At 44.9% G+C, this 18,118-nt stretch overlaps 1 protein-coding gene across 4 annotated transcripts in view; it reads left to right on the plus strand.

The window, feature by feature from the left end:
• Nucleotides 1-592: 592 nt before the first annotated feature.
• DESI2 (desumoylating isopeptidase 2) overlaps nt 593-18,118 on the plus strand; it is a 46,445-nt gene continuing 28,919 nt past the window's right edge. For 2 of the 4 annotated variants that reach the window (XM_035010969.1, XM_035010970.1), the window contains exon 1: nt 593-878. In XM_035010969.1, coding sequence (XP_034866860.1) covers nt 837-878 — 42 coding nt within the window. In that variant the 5' untranslated portion in view covers nt 593-836. Of the gene's footprint in view, nt 879-1,276; nt 1,521-18,118 lie in introns of those variants that run through there. The other 2 variants (XM_035010967.1, XM_035010968.1) reach the window with 2 other exon arrangements.

The raw sequence follows: 18,118 nt of genomic DNA on the forward strand, positions 1-18,118 counted from the left end.
ACTGGATGCATGTTGTGCCCCTCCCCCCACAGCTACCTGCCTTCCTCGGTTTCCCCACCGCTCCACGTGCAAAAAAAAAAAAAAAGCAAGGAGGGTTTGGAAAACAGGGTCATCATTATGGTCTTTTGCCACATTCCGCTGGCTTCAACGGGCTCAACGCGACAAAAACCAACAGTAGCAGCACCGACAAAGAAGCGTTGAAGGTAGAGGACTTCACCTGCCGCCAAGGGCGGACCGCAGAGGACCGGCGCGGATCCCAAGCACTGCATCCTGGGAGCTGTAGTCTCCCGGGGAGGCCTGCTGCTGTAAAGAGCGGGGCCCCCGCGGCATGCTGGGAGCGGTAGTCGTGGAGATTCGGCTCCTGCGCTTCGAGCGGCGAACCGGGGAGTCCTCACTGCATGCCGGGAACTGTAGTCTTTCTGCGACTCCGCTCCTCCAGCGTGGAGAGGCGCCATTTTAGGTCCCGAGGTGCGGCCGCGCGGAGCCAGAGCGCAGGCGGGCTCTGCCCCCGCGCCGGGCCGGCCCCGCCCCGGGGCTCCTGGCGCCCGCCCCCCTCCCCGCTCAGGCCCCGCCTTTCCCCACGTGTCCGCTGCCGAGGGGAGGCGCCTGAGCCGGAGCGGGCCCGCCAGCGGTCCGGCCCCGTCGGCGCAGAGGGTCCTGTCGGCGGCGCCCGGGAGCGGACCGGCTCCCCGATGCTCCCGCGCCGGCTGCCGCGGGCCGGGCTGTGCGCTTAGTGCCCGGCTCTGGCCCGCTGAAGTGCCCGAGGGGGTGGGAGCGGCCTCGGCCCCGCGGAGACGGAGCGGCTGGAGGACGAGGCGGCGGCCGCGGGGAGGAGGATGGGGGCTAACCAGTTAGTGGTGCTCAACGTGTACGACATGGTGAGTGCGGCCCAGGCCGGCAGCCTCCGGACGCTCGGCGCGGGGCTCGGACCCCGGCCCCCAGCCCCTGCGCTTCCTGCCTCGCGCCTCCGCCTCCAGCTCAGTCGTCGGGGTGGGGGAGGGGAGTAGGGGGCTGTTTGAATCCTCGCGCACGTCGGCGGGCGGGCAGCGCTGCCGGGTCCGCCCGAGGGCTCTGGCCCGGGCTCGGGGCGGCTGGAGCCTCGGTGGTGCCCCCTGCGCGGCCCGGAGCTCGCGCCGGGCCCGACACCTCGGCGGCCGAGCGGCGTCCTTTGGGCGAAGCTCCCGTCGCGGGTCCGACCGCCCACTCCCGCCCCCCGACTCCCGGCCGCCAGGTCCCCGAGCGCCGGTTCTCCCCGCTCTGCCGCTTCTCCCAGCAGCACACCTCTTCCTGCCCGAGTCTTCAGAAACTCCCAAGCCCTTCCAAGTCCCGAAAGTCACAGCTGTCGGTGCCTGTGCTAGAATCTCGTCCAAGGTGAACGGGAGCCAGCACCCCTTTGCCTCCAAGGCAACCTCATTAACGTGAACGAGGCTCCAGTTTAGTAAACCCAGCTGAGTTCCCTGGAGATCCTGGTGGGGCTCCTCTGCTAGCCTCTGAAGACCACTTTCCAGGTGATGCAACAGGTATCTGACGTGACCACAGGAGAGGGAAGGGGAGAACTTGTTTATGAGGTCATCTAACTTTGGAGTACTGCAAGCACACAGAACCGAGTCCAAGGATTGATCTGCCCTATAATTGCAATTGAAGTCCCCGGTAGAGGATTAGCGTTGCAGTTAAGATGCGTGCTTGGGTTTGTTTGCTTTCCGTTGATGTGTTTTGTTTTGTGAAGGAGTTACCTCTGCCTTCGATGTGTGAGATCTCTTGGCAGATGAAGAAGTCCTCCTCATTATTTTTGCTGGCTTAAAGATGCAGAAGAGCTGAAACGCCAGATGTCAGGAGTCATGGTTCTCACTCGCAGATCTAAACTTTTTATTCCCTGGCATTGTGTTTACATTTCTAAATTTACAGGGTAACTTCTTCGGTAGAAAGGAACTCCCGTGCCCTAATCTGGGAATTATATCAGGATGAGATAGAGACTGCCCGCCCGGGACTTGAGGTGAGGTCTCAGTTGAGTTAAGTCGGGGTTTGGAGGTGGAAGGAGATGGATTAACATACTGAAGAAAGTGAAACACGGAGAAAAAATTAGAGTAGAACTGAAGGGCCTAGGAAAACAGGGCACTTGGTAAGGTCTTTGGCCTATGTCACTGGTTAGAAATCATTCTCTAGATGTCAACTTTTTATGATACTGGATACCTTTATTGTTCAAGACTTTTTGTTGCCTTTTTACTGTTTCATTGCCCACCCCCACCCCAGTGATCTGCGTTTGGTTTTTTGTTTATTCATGAAGACAATTACAAAACATCTCACAGCATGTATTCTGCTTCTGAGAGCACAGTATGTTTTTTCTTCTGGATTATTAAACCCCTTTATAAATTAGGATTATGCAATGGCCAGAGGGTCGTAGACTAAAAGAAATCTGAAAGTAGAGGTAGAGAGAAGTTTGGCTTTTTAAATAAAAATGCCAGTGCATTCTTTGGCATATAATGGGCTTCCTTACACTTTAGGTACTCTATGAATCACAAAAATCATTGTTAATTGTGGTAACTGTAGGAAAAGCTAGAGGTGGTATTTAAACCAGTATATTTCAAAGGGAGGAGTATTCAGAAAGATGTTAAAAATATAAACTTGTTTAATAAAGATCTTATTCCTTACATCACTTTTGTAAAGTAGGTACTTACAGAGGAGGCAGGTAGAGAAAGGGGTAAATTAAACCTGCCCAGGTGACAAAAAATAGGATCTAGAATTTCTAGACTGCAGTCTGATTCATTATCTCCTCTACTGAATAATTTCTGTGTTTCTTATAAACTGCATCTTCCTAGCAGTAGGAGAAGGAGCATATGAATGTCTATCAGAACGGTTAATAGTTGAATTATTAGACTTCGGACAAACTTGCCCTTGCATGTTCTTTGAGGGCTCTCAGGCTATGGCTATTTCGTGTCACTAACTCAGCAACCTGCTGTTATTTCATTATGACCTTGTAGAAGTCACAAAAATGAATGAGTTATCCTTTCTTCTTTGAGGAATTTGGAATATTATAGGGGAGGTACAACAGTAGTAACAATTCAAAACAAAGTAGCCTGATTTTGGTAATGGAATGACAGAAGAGGATGTAAAGGAGGAGACCACATGTAGTTGTAGGATCAGGGATTGCTGAGAGGTGCAGGGACCTCTGCAGGCAGAGAACAGTCTTCAGGAACAGTGTGGCAGGAGGAGAGCGCAGGTGGGACTGGGAAACATCAGCTGGTCCAGTATAACTCAAGTAGCCTGCATGAAAGAGACAAACGGAAAGTTTGATTAGAACTTTATTAGGGTGGGGGCGGGGACAGGGGGGGGGGGGGGGGGCTGGTCTCTGAACCAGGGGGACCATCTCAAGTTTTCGTTGTTGGGAGCAGGGTGATCAGAGTTATGTTCTTGAATTAAGACCAGTGTGCTGAGGTACAAGATCGTATCTTTTATACTGCTTTTTCTCAAGTTGTATTGGTTTTGAAACAGTTTTGCTTGATGTCAAGGTCAAATCTCTTTTATCTTTGATCGTGCCGCTCGTGCATCATAGATGCCTTTGATGGGGATTGCTGTTGTCTGTACAGGCCTCATCTAGCAGAGTCCGTCCAGTCCAGACTCTGCAAACATCAAAATCAACCTTTGGTTTGCACTTGATAATCACTGTTTGTAGGGACCCCTTTCCATGCATCCTTGTGTCTCTCTGTCTGGGAGATGGTCACCTGCTCCAGCTCAGACTGCAGTTTTCCTGTTCCCTCGATGGGGAATTGCTGATCATTTCTGTTCTTCCATAACTGCCGCACGTAAGGGAGAAATCGTATCGGGGTCATCTGTATTAGCTTCTTCTCATGGAGGATAGCATAATCCTTAAAAGGTTACTTAATCTTACAAAGTGCTGCTAAATTATTGCTTGCTACCTTCTCAGTAATTATGTTCCTCTTTGTACTTGGGGGTAATCTACCACCAATAAAACATGTCCTGGGTTATTTCCGGGTCCTGGAATGAGGTTATTCACATATTCCTAGTTTACTGGCAGACGTCAAGCAGGTGATTCAGCTGAGTTTCAGGTGCCGGGACAGTCTCTGGTGTAGGCGCTCTCACAAAAGGGCTTCATTTGCCAGAGACCCAGAGTTTGTGCCATTTCAGATCATCTTGGCTACTAATGAATTTTTATAAAATACAAGTATGCAGTAGCACGATAGTATTTGTAGATTCATTCAATGAGCAGCTTTCTTCCTATTTTAAATAGTATCTTTACATCTTCAGAGCCTTAATAGAAAAAAACCGCTAAGATTCTTCAAATAAGGAAGTTTGGGTCCGGACTTCTTTTGACCATCCTGCTTCAGTCCGAGTCCCCTAAGAGCATGTGAGGGCACACACGTGTGAGAGGACCCGACTTCGCACACTTCTGTGTATCTAATTCAGACTTCTTAAATGAGTTCCAGACGCACCTAAATATACTCTTCACCTAAATCAGCATGTCCAGGGACAGACTCTCTCCCTTCCCTTCTTTCCCCAGCTCAGACTTCGCCCTTTGCTCCACCAAACACTCCCCACCCCCACTCTTGGGTCATAATTTTGTCTTGATAACCTTCTGCTTAGTTTCCCAAGCTAGAAGGCTGGGAGTAAAACTACTGATTCTTCTTTATTAAAGCCCATCAGAGTCCAGTCACCAGGCCCTGTCTCTTGTCGTTTGGTTGATTCTGTCTGATTCTGTCTTGACCATCAGTAGCTTAAGCTGGAGGGATACTTCTCTTGAGTCCAGAGATAAACAACCCCTGGGCTAGTTCAGCAGCTCAATGGGGGCTCATCAAGGACCAAGACTTTTCGTCCTTCCACTCTGCTGTCTGTCCCCACCCTGCTGACTTTTGTTCTGCTTTGTCCCCTCCTGGTTGTAAAATGACCGTCCCGGCACCAAACAGAATCGTCCCCCAGCAGGATGTGAAGGAAGACAGAGGCGAGTAGGGCCTTTTTCTCCTTTTCTTAGAAGAGGCTTTGCCAGAGCCACACTCCCGTCCCGAGGAGGGGTCGGGACTGGGCTCACCTGTAGCCGATGAAGCTGGGAGAGTGGCTGGCTGGCTTTCCCGGCCTGCACCGCCGTGAGCTGTGGTGGGGAAGGCAGGGAGTTGGAAATGGCAGTTAGCCGGGAGCCTGTGATGCCTGTCACATATTTTACCTTCTGCGTATTCCTTAAATTGGGTACCTTATGCTCATTTCCACTGTTGCTTCTCAAGTTCGGGTCCTCATTATCTCTGTTTGTATAATAGCCTTCTCCTGGTTTCAGTCTCTGGGCTTACTCCATTTGAATCCATCTCCCCCTCTGTCACCAAAGTAATCTCCGGACATGTGAATGATTGTGCCATTCCTCGGCTTCACGTTCACCTGCGGGAGAGAGGCTAATGCCCTTTATGATGTGACCCCTACCTGACTCTTAGAGGCCCACCTCATGCCGGTCCCCCGCTACTTCCCACCCCAGCATACACACTTTATGCTCACACGGGGGGATTGTTTAATTCTATGAACAGGCTCTACTGTAGTAGCTCACACCCCATATCTTTACTCATGCTGGTCTCACCTAGAAATGTCCTATTCCAGCATTGATCAGCTGCCACCCCCCACCCCCCAACCCCTGCACCTCCTGCCTATAGCTTAGCCCGTGGTCGTCAGACTTGAGTGAACTGTGCCCTCGTTGTACTTTCTGCATACCTTACAATGCACGTGTTATAGTTCCGTGCTTCCCACTGGACCAGGTTCCTTGACAGCAGTGTCTAGAACAGGACCTCTCATGAGGATGTGTTCTATAAACATTTACCAAATGAATGGGAATTTAAGAGGCGGTTTTATTAGGAATGGTGCCAGTACTTAAAAATAGCACAAAAAGGTCTTCAGATATCTCTTCTCTTTGGGCCTGATACCTATTTCTGTATTTGTTCCCTTACTTTTACTTAGTATATTACTGGATTTTAGCTTTGGTTATTGTAACAGGATGATCAAATGAAGGGGGGAGAATCACGGGAAGGGGATAGGAAAAATATCAAAATATTCTTCTTTGACATAGTTTTTTAATTTTTTTAAACACTGTGGGCCTAGACTGAGGAAATGGTCTTAATCTGTTTATTTTGTGAAGTTGGATCTGCGTCAGTCCTTGAGAGGCCCTACACGCCTCTGTCTTCCTTCACGCGCTGCTGGATGAGGACACTGTGTTTGATGCTGGGACAGTCATTTTACAACTCTAAGGGACAAACCAAGAACAAGTAGTCACTCCTTGGAAGATAATCTTTCTGAAAACATTGTCAGAACCTTAACATAGATTAACCAGTTAGTGGGAACTCATCTTCATGTCCTTGTACTTTAAGATTCTCTGCTGCTTCGGCCAGTGCCCTTCACTACTGGACAGAGAATCTGTGAGTCCATGAGTCTAGCTGAGAAAAGGACAGTCCTAAATCTGCCCTCCTACATTACCTGTGGCACTATCTTTTCTTTTTTCTTGTTTAGTATACATGAGAGAAGAATTCAGTCTCGCTATGTATTTGTTTTCTGTTGCTGCAATAACAAAATGCCAAAATTTAGCAGTTTAAAACAAGGCAGATTGAGGATCTCACACTTGTGTGGGTCACGAGTCCAGGTGAGCCAGGCTGGCCCCTCTGCTTCAGGTCTCACCAGGCTGAAATCCCTGAAATCGCTGTCAGCCGGCCTCGGCGCAGGGGCAGACCTGTCCCCAGGCTCATCCAGATGGTCGCCAGAATTCAGTGGCTTGTGGTTGTAGGGCCGTGGTCCCATTCCTTGCTGGCTGTCAGCGGGGAGCCCTTCTCAGCTGCTTAAAGCCTCTTGCCTCCTGGGTCTTCAAACCAGCAGTGGTGCCTGGAGTCCCCCTCTCACCTCAGATGTCTCTGACCTCCCTTCTGCTGCATCTCTTCTACCTCCATCCAGAGAGACTTCTCTGCTTTTAATAGCTCATGTCATTAAAGAGGACCCATGAGGATATGCGAGGGTAATCTCCCTGTCTTCAAGTGTCTCTATCTTAAATTCTATCTAAACATCTGCAAAGACCCTTTACCATGATTCACAGTAACTTATTCACAAGTTCTGGAAACTAGGGTGTAGACACCTTACGGAGTCATTTTCCCTATCACACCATCTATGAAAGGTATTTTGTAAACCCAGATCTACCTTTTAGCAGTCCTTTGACTTGGCATGGAATAAGTATTAACTCAGTAACTTCAAGTGAAAAATTTGAAATATTCAAAAAATAAAGCGTGGAGGGGTGCCTGGCTGGCTCAGTCAGAGGAGCATGAGACTACTTGATCTCGGGGTCAGGAGTTCGAGCCCTGCATGGGGTGTAGGAATTACTTAAATAAATAAAATTTAAAACTAAAGCATGGAAACCTTTTATGAGTGGCTAATACTAAAGGTCCAAGCATGTTGGTGACTACAGGCCCTTCAAACTGTGGTGGTATAGTATCCACTCTGACGTCACATCTGTGATAAAGTTAACAGAATAGAATTTAGTGAAACTTGTAAATTAAATAATATTAAATACCAAGGAGAGCCTACTATTTTAGGTGGATTCTTCCATTAAATAGATCTTTTAAAACAGGACATACATTTACTTTTCATTTGTTGACTGATTTTCTACACGATTATTTACATTCCAAAGCAGCAACATTGTTCAGGTGTCACCCAGTTGGTGAATAGAATGTAAAGGGAAGACGGCCAAAATAATCTTAAGCTGTTAGAAAGGCAGAAAAATAATAAAGGGAAATGAGATACATGAAAATAACTTTAATTTTCAATTAATCTGAAATGGATTTGGGTATATGACTGTGACCAGCCCCCCAAAACAATAACTTAAAAACTAATTGACCCCACATTATTTGAAATAAAAGTCTTTGCTCACTAAATTACAGTGTCATCCTTGTCATAACACTAAATTTTTGCCCGTACAGAATTGGTGAGTCTCTTTACTGCACTATTTTAATTATTATAATTTCACAGTATATCTTAGTATATGCCTGGGCCAGTTTCCTTTCATTCTTTTTCCCAAGGTTTTTTTTTTTTTTTTTTTTTTTTGGCTATTACTCATTTCCTTTTCTAGGCTCTCTGAAAAATTCCATACATTGTCTGTCACTTTGGTTTTTTTTATTATTATTATTGTGTTAAAACATAGAAGTTACTGCCTTAACCATTTATGGCTGTATAGTTCAGTAGTGTATATTCAGTGTTGTGCAGCCAATCTCCAGGACATTTTCATCTTGCAAAACTAAAAACTCTGTATTCACTAAACCTCCTTCCCCTCTGCCCCCTAGTTACTGCCATTCTATTTTCTGCGTATGAATTTGGCTAGATACCTCGTAGAAGTGAAATCCGATAGTACTTGTCTCTTTTAACTGACTTATTTCCCTTTGCATAGTTTCTCCAAGGTTTATCCGTGTTCTAGCACATGTCAGAGGTCCCTTCCTTTTTACGGCTGAATAGTGTTTCACTGTATACATATGATACACCACATTTTGTTTATCCATTCATGTGACAGTGGACATCTGGGTTGCTCCCACCTTTTGGCGATTGGGAGTAATACTCCTGTGAGCATAAGTGTACAAATATCTATTCAGGTCCCTGCTTTCAGTTCTTTTGGATGTACACCCAGTAGTCTGTAAATTGTTGTTGTTGCTTTAATTGGAATTACACTGGTTCTTGTGCAGTTTAAAGTAACTTGGGAAGAATTGGCATCTTTCCTATTTCCGTATTCTTTTCTTCCCCATGAAATGGGTATGTTTTTTTGCTCTTTGAAATTTTTATTCAGAAAATGCAAATAGTTAATATATGCAAATAGTTAAATAGGTTAATTCCAAGCCCATATATCTGTGCCATCTACTAACAGTAAATTTAAAAAGTAAGTAAAATATGATTCTAGGTCATTGCCCCATAAACATCTTTGCTGCAAACATTTTTGCCGCAAAAGTAATTGACTGTAAGGCAATTTGCTATTTAAAAAATCACAAAAAAAACAAAAGAGGGACTTTCATTTGAAAGGATATAATCATGAAAAATGAATAACAAAATTAAAAGACTTAATTGTGAAATACAACATATTTGAATGCATTTAAAACACATGTGGACTCATGGCAGTATTGTGCAAACAACTGATTTGATTTTGTGAATTGTACCAGGCACTCGTCTTCGAAGTCTTTCATTTGTAGTAGTATACTTTCTTTTTTTTTTTTCTTTTTTCGGCCTGTTGATTCATCTTATTCAGCATCACAGTTTTGCTTCTTTCACTAAAGTTTCTTCCTCCATTAAGAGAGGTATCAGTTTCCAAATACCAGGATGCATATTTGGAACTGAGCTTTGCACTGCATTGTGCAAGCCTCCTACACTGCTGGGGTTTTTTCTTGGCATGTTGTCACATGTTCATTGACAGACATTCCAGAGTTCTATGGGAAGTGTGGAAGAAGTGCTAACGCTGTAATGCATTTGTGACTGAGCTTTGTTATCACTGTAACTACTGTGTTCTCATGTTCTAGAACAGTACAGTATGCAGTATGACTTTACACTCTTTTATTTCACACTTCCAGTAGGTTCCATCACCGTATTTTTTATCAAGTCAATATATATAGTTGTTACAACCCACTGTTTTAAGACCGCCATGTCTACCTGTCAGTGTAGAGATCGCTAGCTAAGATTTATATAACATAAAAATAGGGGCTTTGTTAATAGAAAAATAACTGACAACTAGCCTCAGTATGTTAACCCTGCTGAGGGCCGTTGATTCGTCCTTGGAGAAATGAAGCCAGACTGTCATCCAGTTATTTTATCTTTAAGGCAAAATTTTCTTACAGCCAACTGGTTATGCAGCAGAAATGTTTGTGGCAAAAATATCTGTGGCCAAGATGCATATAGCAAAAATACCGGACATGAGTAAAAAATAATATGGTATATTAAGTGGCAGTACAGCTAAAGAGGAGAATGAAACAGGAGGGGTAGGAGAGTGTAGGTCAGGATGGTGTAGTGTAGTTTCTACTCCAGTTTCCAATAGAGTGGTCAAGAAAGGCCTCACCAAAGAAGGCATTCCTGAAAGGTGAAGTGGTACACCATGTGCCTATGTTGGGAGAGAATGTTCCAAGCAGAGGGTATGCGAGTACAAAGGATAAGTCAGGCCACATGCCTCCTAGTAAATGTAAGAAGCGAGAGAGGTTTTGAGGGGAATTTCTGATTGATGTTCTCAGGTTCATGAGGATGGTTGAAAATAGAGCAGGCGATACCAAAGAAGGAGCAGTCTGAGATGGGGATAGTTTCCACAAAGCTGAAGAGCAACATTGCCTAATTGAAAACTGAGGAGAAAATACTAAGATTTAGAAAATCTCTGAGAACTCTGAGTAGAAGGGTCAACGTCAGTCTCCAAAAGGATCAAGTGCTAGGCAGAATTTCCTAAAAGTTAGGAACATTCGTGGAATTTGAGAAACAAAACAGGTGAATACAGGGAAAGGGAAGGGAAAATAAGATAAAGACGGGGAGACAAACAGTAAGAAACTCTTAACTCTAGGAAACAAACCGAGGGTTGCAGCGGCGGATGGGGTAGGTGAGTGATGGGCATAAAGGAGGGCACTTGATAGAATGAGCACTGGGTGTTATATGCAGCTGATAAATCACTAAACTCTACCCTGAAACTGGTAATACGCTGTACGTTAACTAAATTTGAATGTAAGTAAAAAAAATTTTTTTTAAAGACAAAAAAGTTAGGAACCAAAGCCTGGTTTAACTTTTAAATGTTAAGGATAAAGTAGAAGGTCCTACAAATACACACAGGCAAAAAAGTTAATACAGGGGACAAAATCAAGCTAACTTCAGACTTCTTTTTCGTGACACCAAAGCCTAAATAAAATGGAGCATTATCTACAGAGTATTGAAAGGGAAAACATTTCTGTCTGAATGCTATGGCTTCTCAAGTTGTCACTTGTGCAAAAGGACCTAGAGAGTATCAGGCACCTTTTGGGGAGCTGAAAAATGACTCAGCCCTTAAGAATGGAGTGAGCAGGGTAAGAGAAAAGGCTATGGGCTCCACTTCTCATTTAGCAAAGCTGTCTCCTATTACATATATATATGGTTCCAATGCCAGTGTCCAGAATTACTCTTCACAGAGAATGAACATGATGTTAAGAAGATTAAGTCTCAGATTATATTGACCAAATCTTGGGTGAGAGGGAGGAGGTAAGTCAGCAGATGCAGTTGGTTTGGACTGGTATTGGAAAATTGTTTGTATAAAGTTGTCATATAAACGTAAGTATTGTTGGGATAAAGTTGGATCTAGAGGGGAAACAGAGAGAACACAGTTCATACAATGTAAGAGAGAAAACAAAAAGAAAAATGTGGATGAAGACAAGTAGGACCAAATACAAAAATCATGAAATGACCTGTAAATAAATTAAATCCCTTGTTAAGTTTCTTAAGTATATTTAGGGTGTCTTTCGCCTTACAGAAATTTTAAATCACACATGGTCAAAACTGTTTTGTTTTATGACCTTTCTGGTTTCTGTGAGCCCTGGAAAGGTTTTCGCTGGCCTGAAATTATAGAAATAGTCTCCATGTTCATTCCCAAGTAGAAAGCCAATTATCCCAACACTGTTGATTGAATTATCCATGGTTCCCTATGCTAACTGGAGGCACATACCTCATTCATCCTATACTTAGTTATCGTGGATCTAGAAGTCTTCTTTCTTTTTTTTTTTTTTAAGATTTTTTTTATTTATTTGACAGAGACACAGCAAGAGAGGGAACACAAGCAGGGGGAGTGGGAGAGGGAGAAGCAGGCTTCCCGCAGAGCAGGAAGCCCAATGCGGGGCTCGATCCCAGCACCCTGAGATCATGACCTGAGCCGAAGGCAGACACTTACGACTGAGCCACCCAGGCGCCCCTAGAAGTCTTATTTCTTGACTTTCTGGGCTAGTTATGTCCTTAGCTTCCTCTTCCCTCACCATTACCAGATGTTTAATTGCAGTATTCCAGTGTGTTTTGATACTGGTGATGGAAGTGTCTCTTACTCTCTTCTGAAATTTTATGTTTCTCACACGTCAATTTTTCAAAGAAAATTTAAAATCAGTTTGTCAAACTCACTGAAATTTTAAGTGCAATGACATTAAATTTATGAGTAATTTTGGGGGAGAATTGACAGATGCAGAATATCGAGTCTCCCCGTAATATAAGAACTAACTTTGAGTGATTACATCATGTGAGCCCTTGCCTCATATTACTATCCCATTTTAAGATGACGACACAGGCTTAGCTGAAGAACCTGCTCAGAATCACGCCGTAAGTGGTGGAGCACAGTCTTGAACGATGAGCTCTGACACTAAAGTCTGTGCCCTTAACCACCACATTATATTTCTCCTTCTCCCATCCCTGGAAAGTGCTGTTTCTCTATTAATTTGTTCTAATCTCATCCGCCCCCCCCCCCCCCCAACTAACTTCTACTCTGCTTTCTGGAACTCATGAATGGGCAGGAGCAAAAAAAAAAAAATCCCTACATATGTGATTATTTCTGTGATGGTTAATTTTATGTGTCAACTTGACTAGGCTAGTCCCCAGGTTTTAGTCAAACATTAGTCTAGATGTTGCTGTGAAGGCATTTTTCAGATGTGATTAAAATTTTTTTTAGTTTTTATTTAAATTCTAGTTAGTTAACATATAGTGTAATGTTGATTTCAGGAGAATTTAGTGATTCATCACTTACATACAACACCCAGTGCTCATCACAACAAATGCCCTCCTTAATCCCCAACACCCGTTTAGCCCATCCCCCATCCCCCCTCCAGCAGCCCTCAGTTTGTTCTCTGTAGTTTAAGTCTCTTCATTTAAGTCAGTAGACTTTGAGTAAAGCAGATTATCTTCCATAATATGGGTGGGCCTCATCCAATCAGTTGAAGGCCTTAAGAGAAAATACTGAGGTCCCCTAAGGAGGAAGGAATTCGGCCTCCAGAGGAGCTGCCACATCATCTCTTCCTGGGTCTCCAGGCTACTAGCTGGCCCTGCCAACTTTACACTTGGCACCCCCCAAAGTCATGTGAGTTGGTGCCTTAAAATAATCACTCCCTTACTATACCCTCATCTGAGTTAGATTTTGTAGTCTACCATTACAGTTGTTCCCTCTGGCAACCCTGATTAAATTGAACTCTCCATCTACATCTCCGCAGCTGAGTGCACCTAGAGAAAACCCCACAACCATACTGACTGATCTCACTTTAAAATCCTGACCGCAGACCCCAGGGGGACCCTACATGCTGTCTGGCAGCGCTTCCTGATTTCTCTGGCCAACTGACTTTCCCACTCTGCAAGACAACTACAGTATTTCCCACTCTCCGCTGATGACCTCACTGCGGAGGGGGAGATGAACCATGAGAGACTATGGACTCTGAGAAACAAACTGAGGGTTCTAGAGGGGAGGGGGTAGGGGGATGGGTTAGCTTGGTGATGGGTGTTAAAGAGGGCACTTACTGAATGGAGCACTGGGTGTTATATGCAAACAATGAATCATGGAACACTGCATCAAAAGCTAATGATGTAATGTATGGTGATTAACATAACATAAAATTAAAAAAAAAAAAAAGGAGCCCTGCCGAGAACCTGCTTGTCCTCCCCTCACCACTGTCCTGGTGTGCCCCGCCCTGCCTCTTGGACGCAGAGTGGGAGTCGCTGTGTCCTTAACCTCCCGCTGTGTGCTGGATCCCAGCCCCGCACTGCCATGCAAGGACTTCTCGCCCAGAATTGCCCTTCCAGTTGGTATGCGAGTATGCTGTAGTAGCTGCCCGTTCTCCTTTTGAACTGAGGGGAATGAGTAGAGTTCCGTCAACATTCTCTCCACTGGCCTCTCACTACCATGCTCTCAAGCCGGAGATTTGTGTCTTTTTATATATATTTATTTATTTATTTATTTGAGAGAGAGTGAGAGCAAGAGAGATCACATAGGAAGAGGGAGAAGCAGACCCGCCACTGAGCAGGGAGCCCAATGTGGGGCTCGACCTGAGCTGAAGGTAGATGCTTAACCAACCGACTGAGCCACCCAGGTGCCCAGTTTGTATCTTTTAATCAACTTCTTTAGAAGTGTGTCACTTTCAGGGGCGCCTGGGTGGCTCAGTCGTTAGGCGTCTGCCTTCGGCTTGGGTCATGATCCCAGAGTCCTGGGATCGAGCCCTGCATCAGGCTCCCTGCTCAGCGGGAGGCCTGCTTCTCCCTCTCGCACTCCCCCTGCTTGTGTTCCCTCTCTCGCTGTCTCTCTCTCTATCAAATAAATAAAATCTTTAAAAAAAAAAAAAGTGTGTCACTTTCAAAAGGCTAACAAGCAAGCCGGAACAGTAGTATTTGAGGCCCCTTCATCCATTGCAGTTGCTGTTTTATGCGGGTATAAACAGTAATTTAGCAGCATACCTGTTGAAGTTCCTCACTCTACAGTGAGCTTGCTGGCAGAGACAGGGTCTTACTCAGAACTTGGTACATTGTAGTTACTTTAAAAAGGTTTGTTGGGCTTACTGCAACAAACCTTTTTTGACATTCCCCTAGGACTTGTTATCCTGAAATGGTTCCTTTCTCCACTGTGTCATCTCGTTCATGGCCGCCGCCCCCCTCGAGTGACCTACTGCTCTGCTGTCCTGACGGACCTCCCCAGCCTGTCAGGTGGCGTGTGAGAGCCCCAAACACCTGCACTGGTTCTGAACAGGAGTAGCGATGTGACAGAGTCACGCCTAAGGCAGGGACAGCCAGAAGCCGTGCATGATCCCCTCCCCGGTCAGGCCTGCCATCTGCCGTCTGAAATCTGTTACCATAAGTGGTGTATGCAGTTCTTTGTCTTCGTGGTGTAGAATGGAATCAATCAGACCACATGGATTTGCATCCCGCCTCCTGCTTTTTAGCTGTGTGTGACCTGGGAAAGTTTCTTGCTAAACGGAGAGTTTCATGCACTACATGAAATGGAACATTTCATGGAAATTGTAGTGTATCCAGTTCATAGGGTTATTGAACGGCTCTTAAGGTGACTTATGTGAAATGCATAGAATGGGACCTGGCCCGTGATAAGCCCTAGAAAGTGTTAGCTGTGTGTTAGTGGTGTTGTTTGCTGGATTATAGAAGCGAAATTAGCTCCCGTCTGTATCCTTTGTGCAGTTGCAACACCTAAGTAACCTGATCTGTGGAGTTTCCTCACTGGATCTCAAGGAGTGTTCTCCTTCAGGGAACAAAGTGCCGCCCAGACTGAGGCATTAAAAGCAGGCTGTTGTATGTTTGACATTCGCTCTAAAATCTCCATCGTAGTATATGCATAACACTGGGGTTGATTATAGAAAGCCTTTTTTTTTCCCCTTGAGTGTTGGAGTTGACAGCTGGTCTTTAGCCTTTCAGCCAGATGAACTCAATGGAACTAATTTCTAAGTCTTTAAACATTTATGGAAATTGTGAAAATAAACAAGTCGGCTTGAGACTGGTTTGTATGCCATAGCGTAGTTCTGATTTCTAGCTCATTGTCCAGCAATAAGTTAAAGGAACCACCAGATAAAGAATTTTACACATTAGCTGTTTCCACCAGCTCTCAATATAATCTGTTGCGTGCACTCTCGTTTACTACTGAACAGTATAAAAAGAGTTGTTGGGGGGCCCTGGGTGGCTCAGCTGGTTAAGCAGCTGCCTTCGGCTCAGGTCATGATCCTGGAGTCCTGGGATCGAGTCCCGCATCGGGCTCCCTGCTCGGCGGGGAGCCTGCTTCTCCCTGTCCCTCTACTGCTCCCCCTGCTTGTGCTCTCTCTCTCTCTGTCAAATAAATAAAATCTTAAAAAAAAAAAAAAAAAAAAGAGTTGTCAGCTTGCAGTACGGTTGCAGTTCTCGTTTCCAAAAGGACTGTATCTTCTAGATTTTCCCTCTCCTTTCAGATGTGAAGGTCAGCTCCCAGAATAGGAGGTCTCTACATTACTAAATTAGCAACCGGGTGGGCACATTATATGGCATTTAGGCAAGAACTGGGTGACGACTATTGCTTTTTAGTAGAGTGGTACATGAGGGGTCACCATAACTTCACACTTCAGGAAAAATGACTTAATAGTCATGGTCTCCATCTTACTGTGAAGTTGGTCAGGATGCTTCAAGATCATGTAAAGAAAAGCAAGGGCATGTGAGACTATCTACTTGAGGTAGAGCCCTGTGGTAGGAAAGCCTTAGGTGGAGACTGTGAAACCCAAGCTCTCTCTGCACTTCAGCCCCTTGTCATGTGACCGTGGGCAAGTGACTTGCCAGAATGTCCCTAAAGCGATTTACATATTTTACATGCACTCTTTTTTTTTTTTTTTTTTTAAGATTTTATTTATTTATTTGACAGAGACACAGCGAGAGAGGGAACACAAGCTGGGGGAGTGGGAGAGAGAGAAGCATGCTTCCCTCGGAGCAGGGAGCCCGATGTGGGGCTCCATCCCAGGACCCTGGGATCATGACCTGAGCTGAAGGCAGACGCTTAACGACTGAGCCACCAGGCGCCCCTTACATGCACTCTTGTCATTATGAAAGACAGCGTAAGTGAAAGTACGTTGTAGGATAGCATTCAAAAAATGAGTTTTTAATTTACTATATATACACACATATTTCTGTTTAAACACTATGTTGTGATTGATTGTTTACATTCTTAATGAGTTCCTCATGGACAAGGACTGTGAGTTAATCATCCTTGTAACCCCGGCGCCTAGCAGTCCCTGACACATAGGAGGCTTGCCCACATTATACTGAATCAAAGTTGTCTGACTTGCTTTATAGCTTTGCTGTAAGTAAACATTTTAAATGAGATTTAAACTGAGGTGCAATTCACGGGACCCTTCCTTTTTTTTTTTTAATTTTAATTTTTTATTTATTTGACAGACACAGTGAGAGAGGGGACACAAGCAGGGGGAGTAGGAGAGGGAGAAGCAGGCTTCCCTGCTGAGCAGGGAGCCCTATGCGGGGCTCGATCCCAGAACCCTGGGATCATGACCCGAGCCAAAGGCAGACGCTTAATGACTGAGCCACCCAGGTGCCCCTCAGGGGACCCTTCTAGAATGGTGGTTCTCAATTTTATCCTGGACCAACTCAGAAATACATTTTACATAATACCATTATACACACATATAACAGAAACCAAATGTTCAGGAAACAGCCTTGCTCTGGATCATGTCCTCTGCTGAGTTCTACCCCATTATATTTCATTCATAATGCTGGTGCAACCCACCAAAATGATTTTGGGTCCTCTAATGGGTTGCAACCTACAGTTTAAAAGACACCTCTCAAGAACGCAAGCTCCATGAAAACAGGAACTTCATCGTGTTTGCTTCTATGTTGCTAGTGCTTGGCACATAGTAGGTGTTCAATAAATATTGCTTGAGTGAGTAAAAGAGTGGAGATGCTCTTTTCCATGGGCCACAATTAAAAACAAGATAAAGGGAAAGCTTTACAAATTCCTTGCTGCGATGCTTCAACTCATCAAGCATTTGAGTGCTCTGCTAGGTATAATACAATGCCCTAGGCAGCACGGAGGATCCAGTATTCAAGAAAGCTCAGTCTCAGGCCTCGTCCAGTTTAGAGCCCAGTCCAGGGGGATAGTTAAGTACAGGCAGGCCATACAAGAAGTTTTAAGATTTTACCAAAGTATCTGACACCAGCCATAGGCACAACCAAAGCCAACGCCAGATAGGGAAGATTTGCCAAGAACTTGGTTTTCTGGTACAGATGTGGTATCAGGACCAAGTACCCAGCCCATAGATTTCTCATCACTAGAAGAGTCAAACTGTAGGTTCTGTAAAATAGGTTTAGTCTTACATATAGTCAAGGGGCATTTGGTTGCCCAGTGATTGGACTTTTAAAAATCTATTCTCCTTTAAATAACTTAACAGTTCACAGTGATCCTGTGCCTAGCTTGTGAGGGGTCCTAAAATTAGGTCCTTTGAGAAGCACGATGATTTATTTTTAAAATTGGAGGAGGAAACTAGCTTCATAAGAAATGCAGAGCACCACATTTTCCTTGGTTTTAGGTTATCCCGTACATGCATAGGTATGTATACTCACACTCCTGAGTCCAGGACAGTGCTTAGGAGTTTTTAAATCTCAAAGTACAGTCTTTAGAAAGGCC

The sequence above is a fragment of the Mirounga leonina genome, unplaced genomic scaffold (genome assembly GCF_011800145.1).
Source record: "Mirounga leonina isolate KUSES-001 unplaced genomic scaffold, KU_Mleo_1.0 Mir_154, whole genome shotgun sequence".
In the NCBI taxonomy this organism is placed as follows: domain Eukaryota; kingdom Metazoa; phylum Chordata; class Mammalia; order Carnivora; family Phocidae; genus Mirounga; species Mirounga leonina.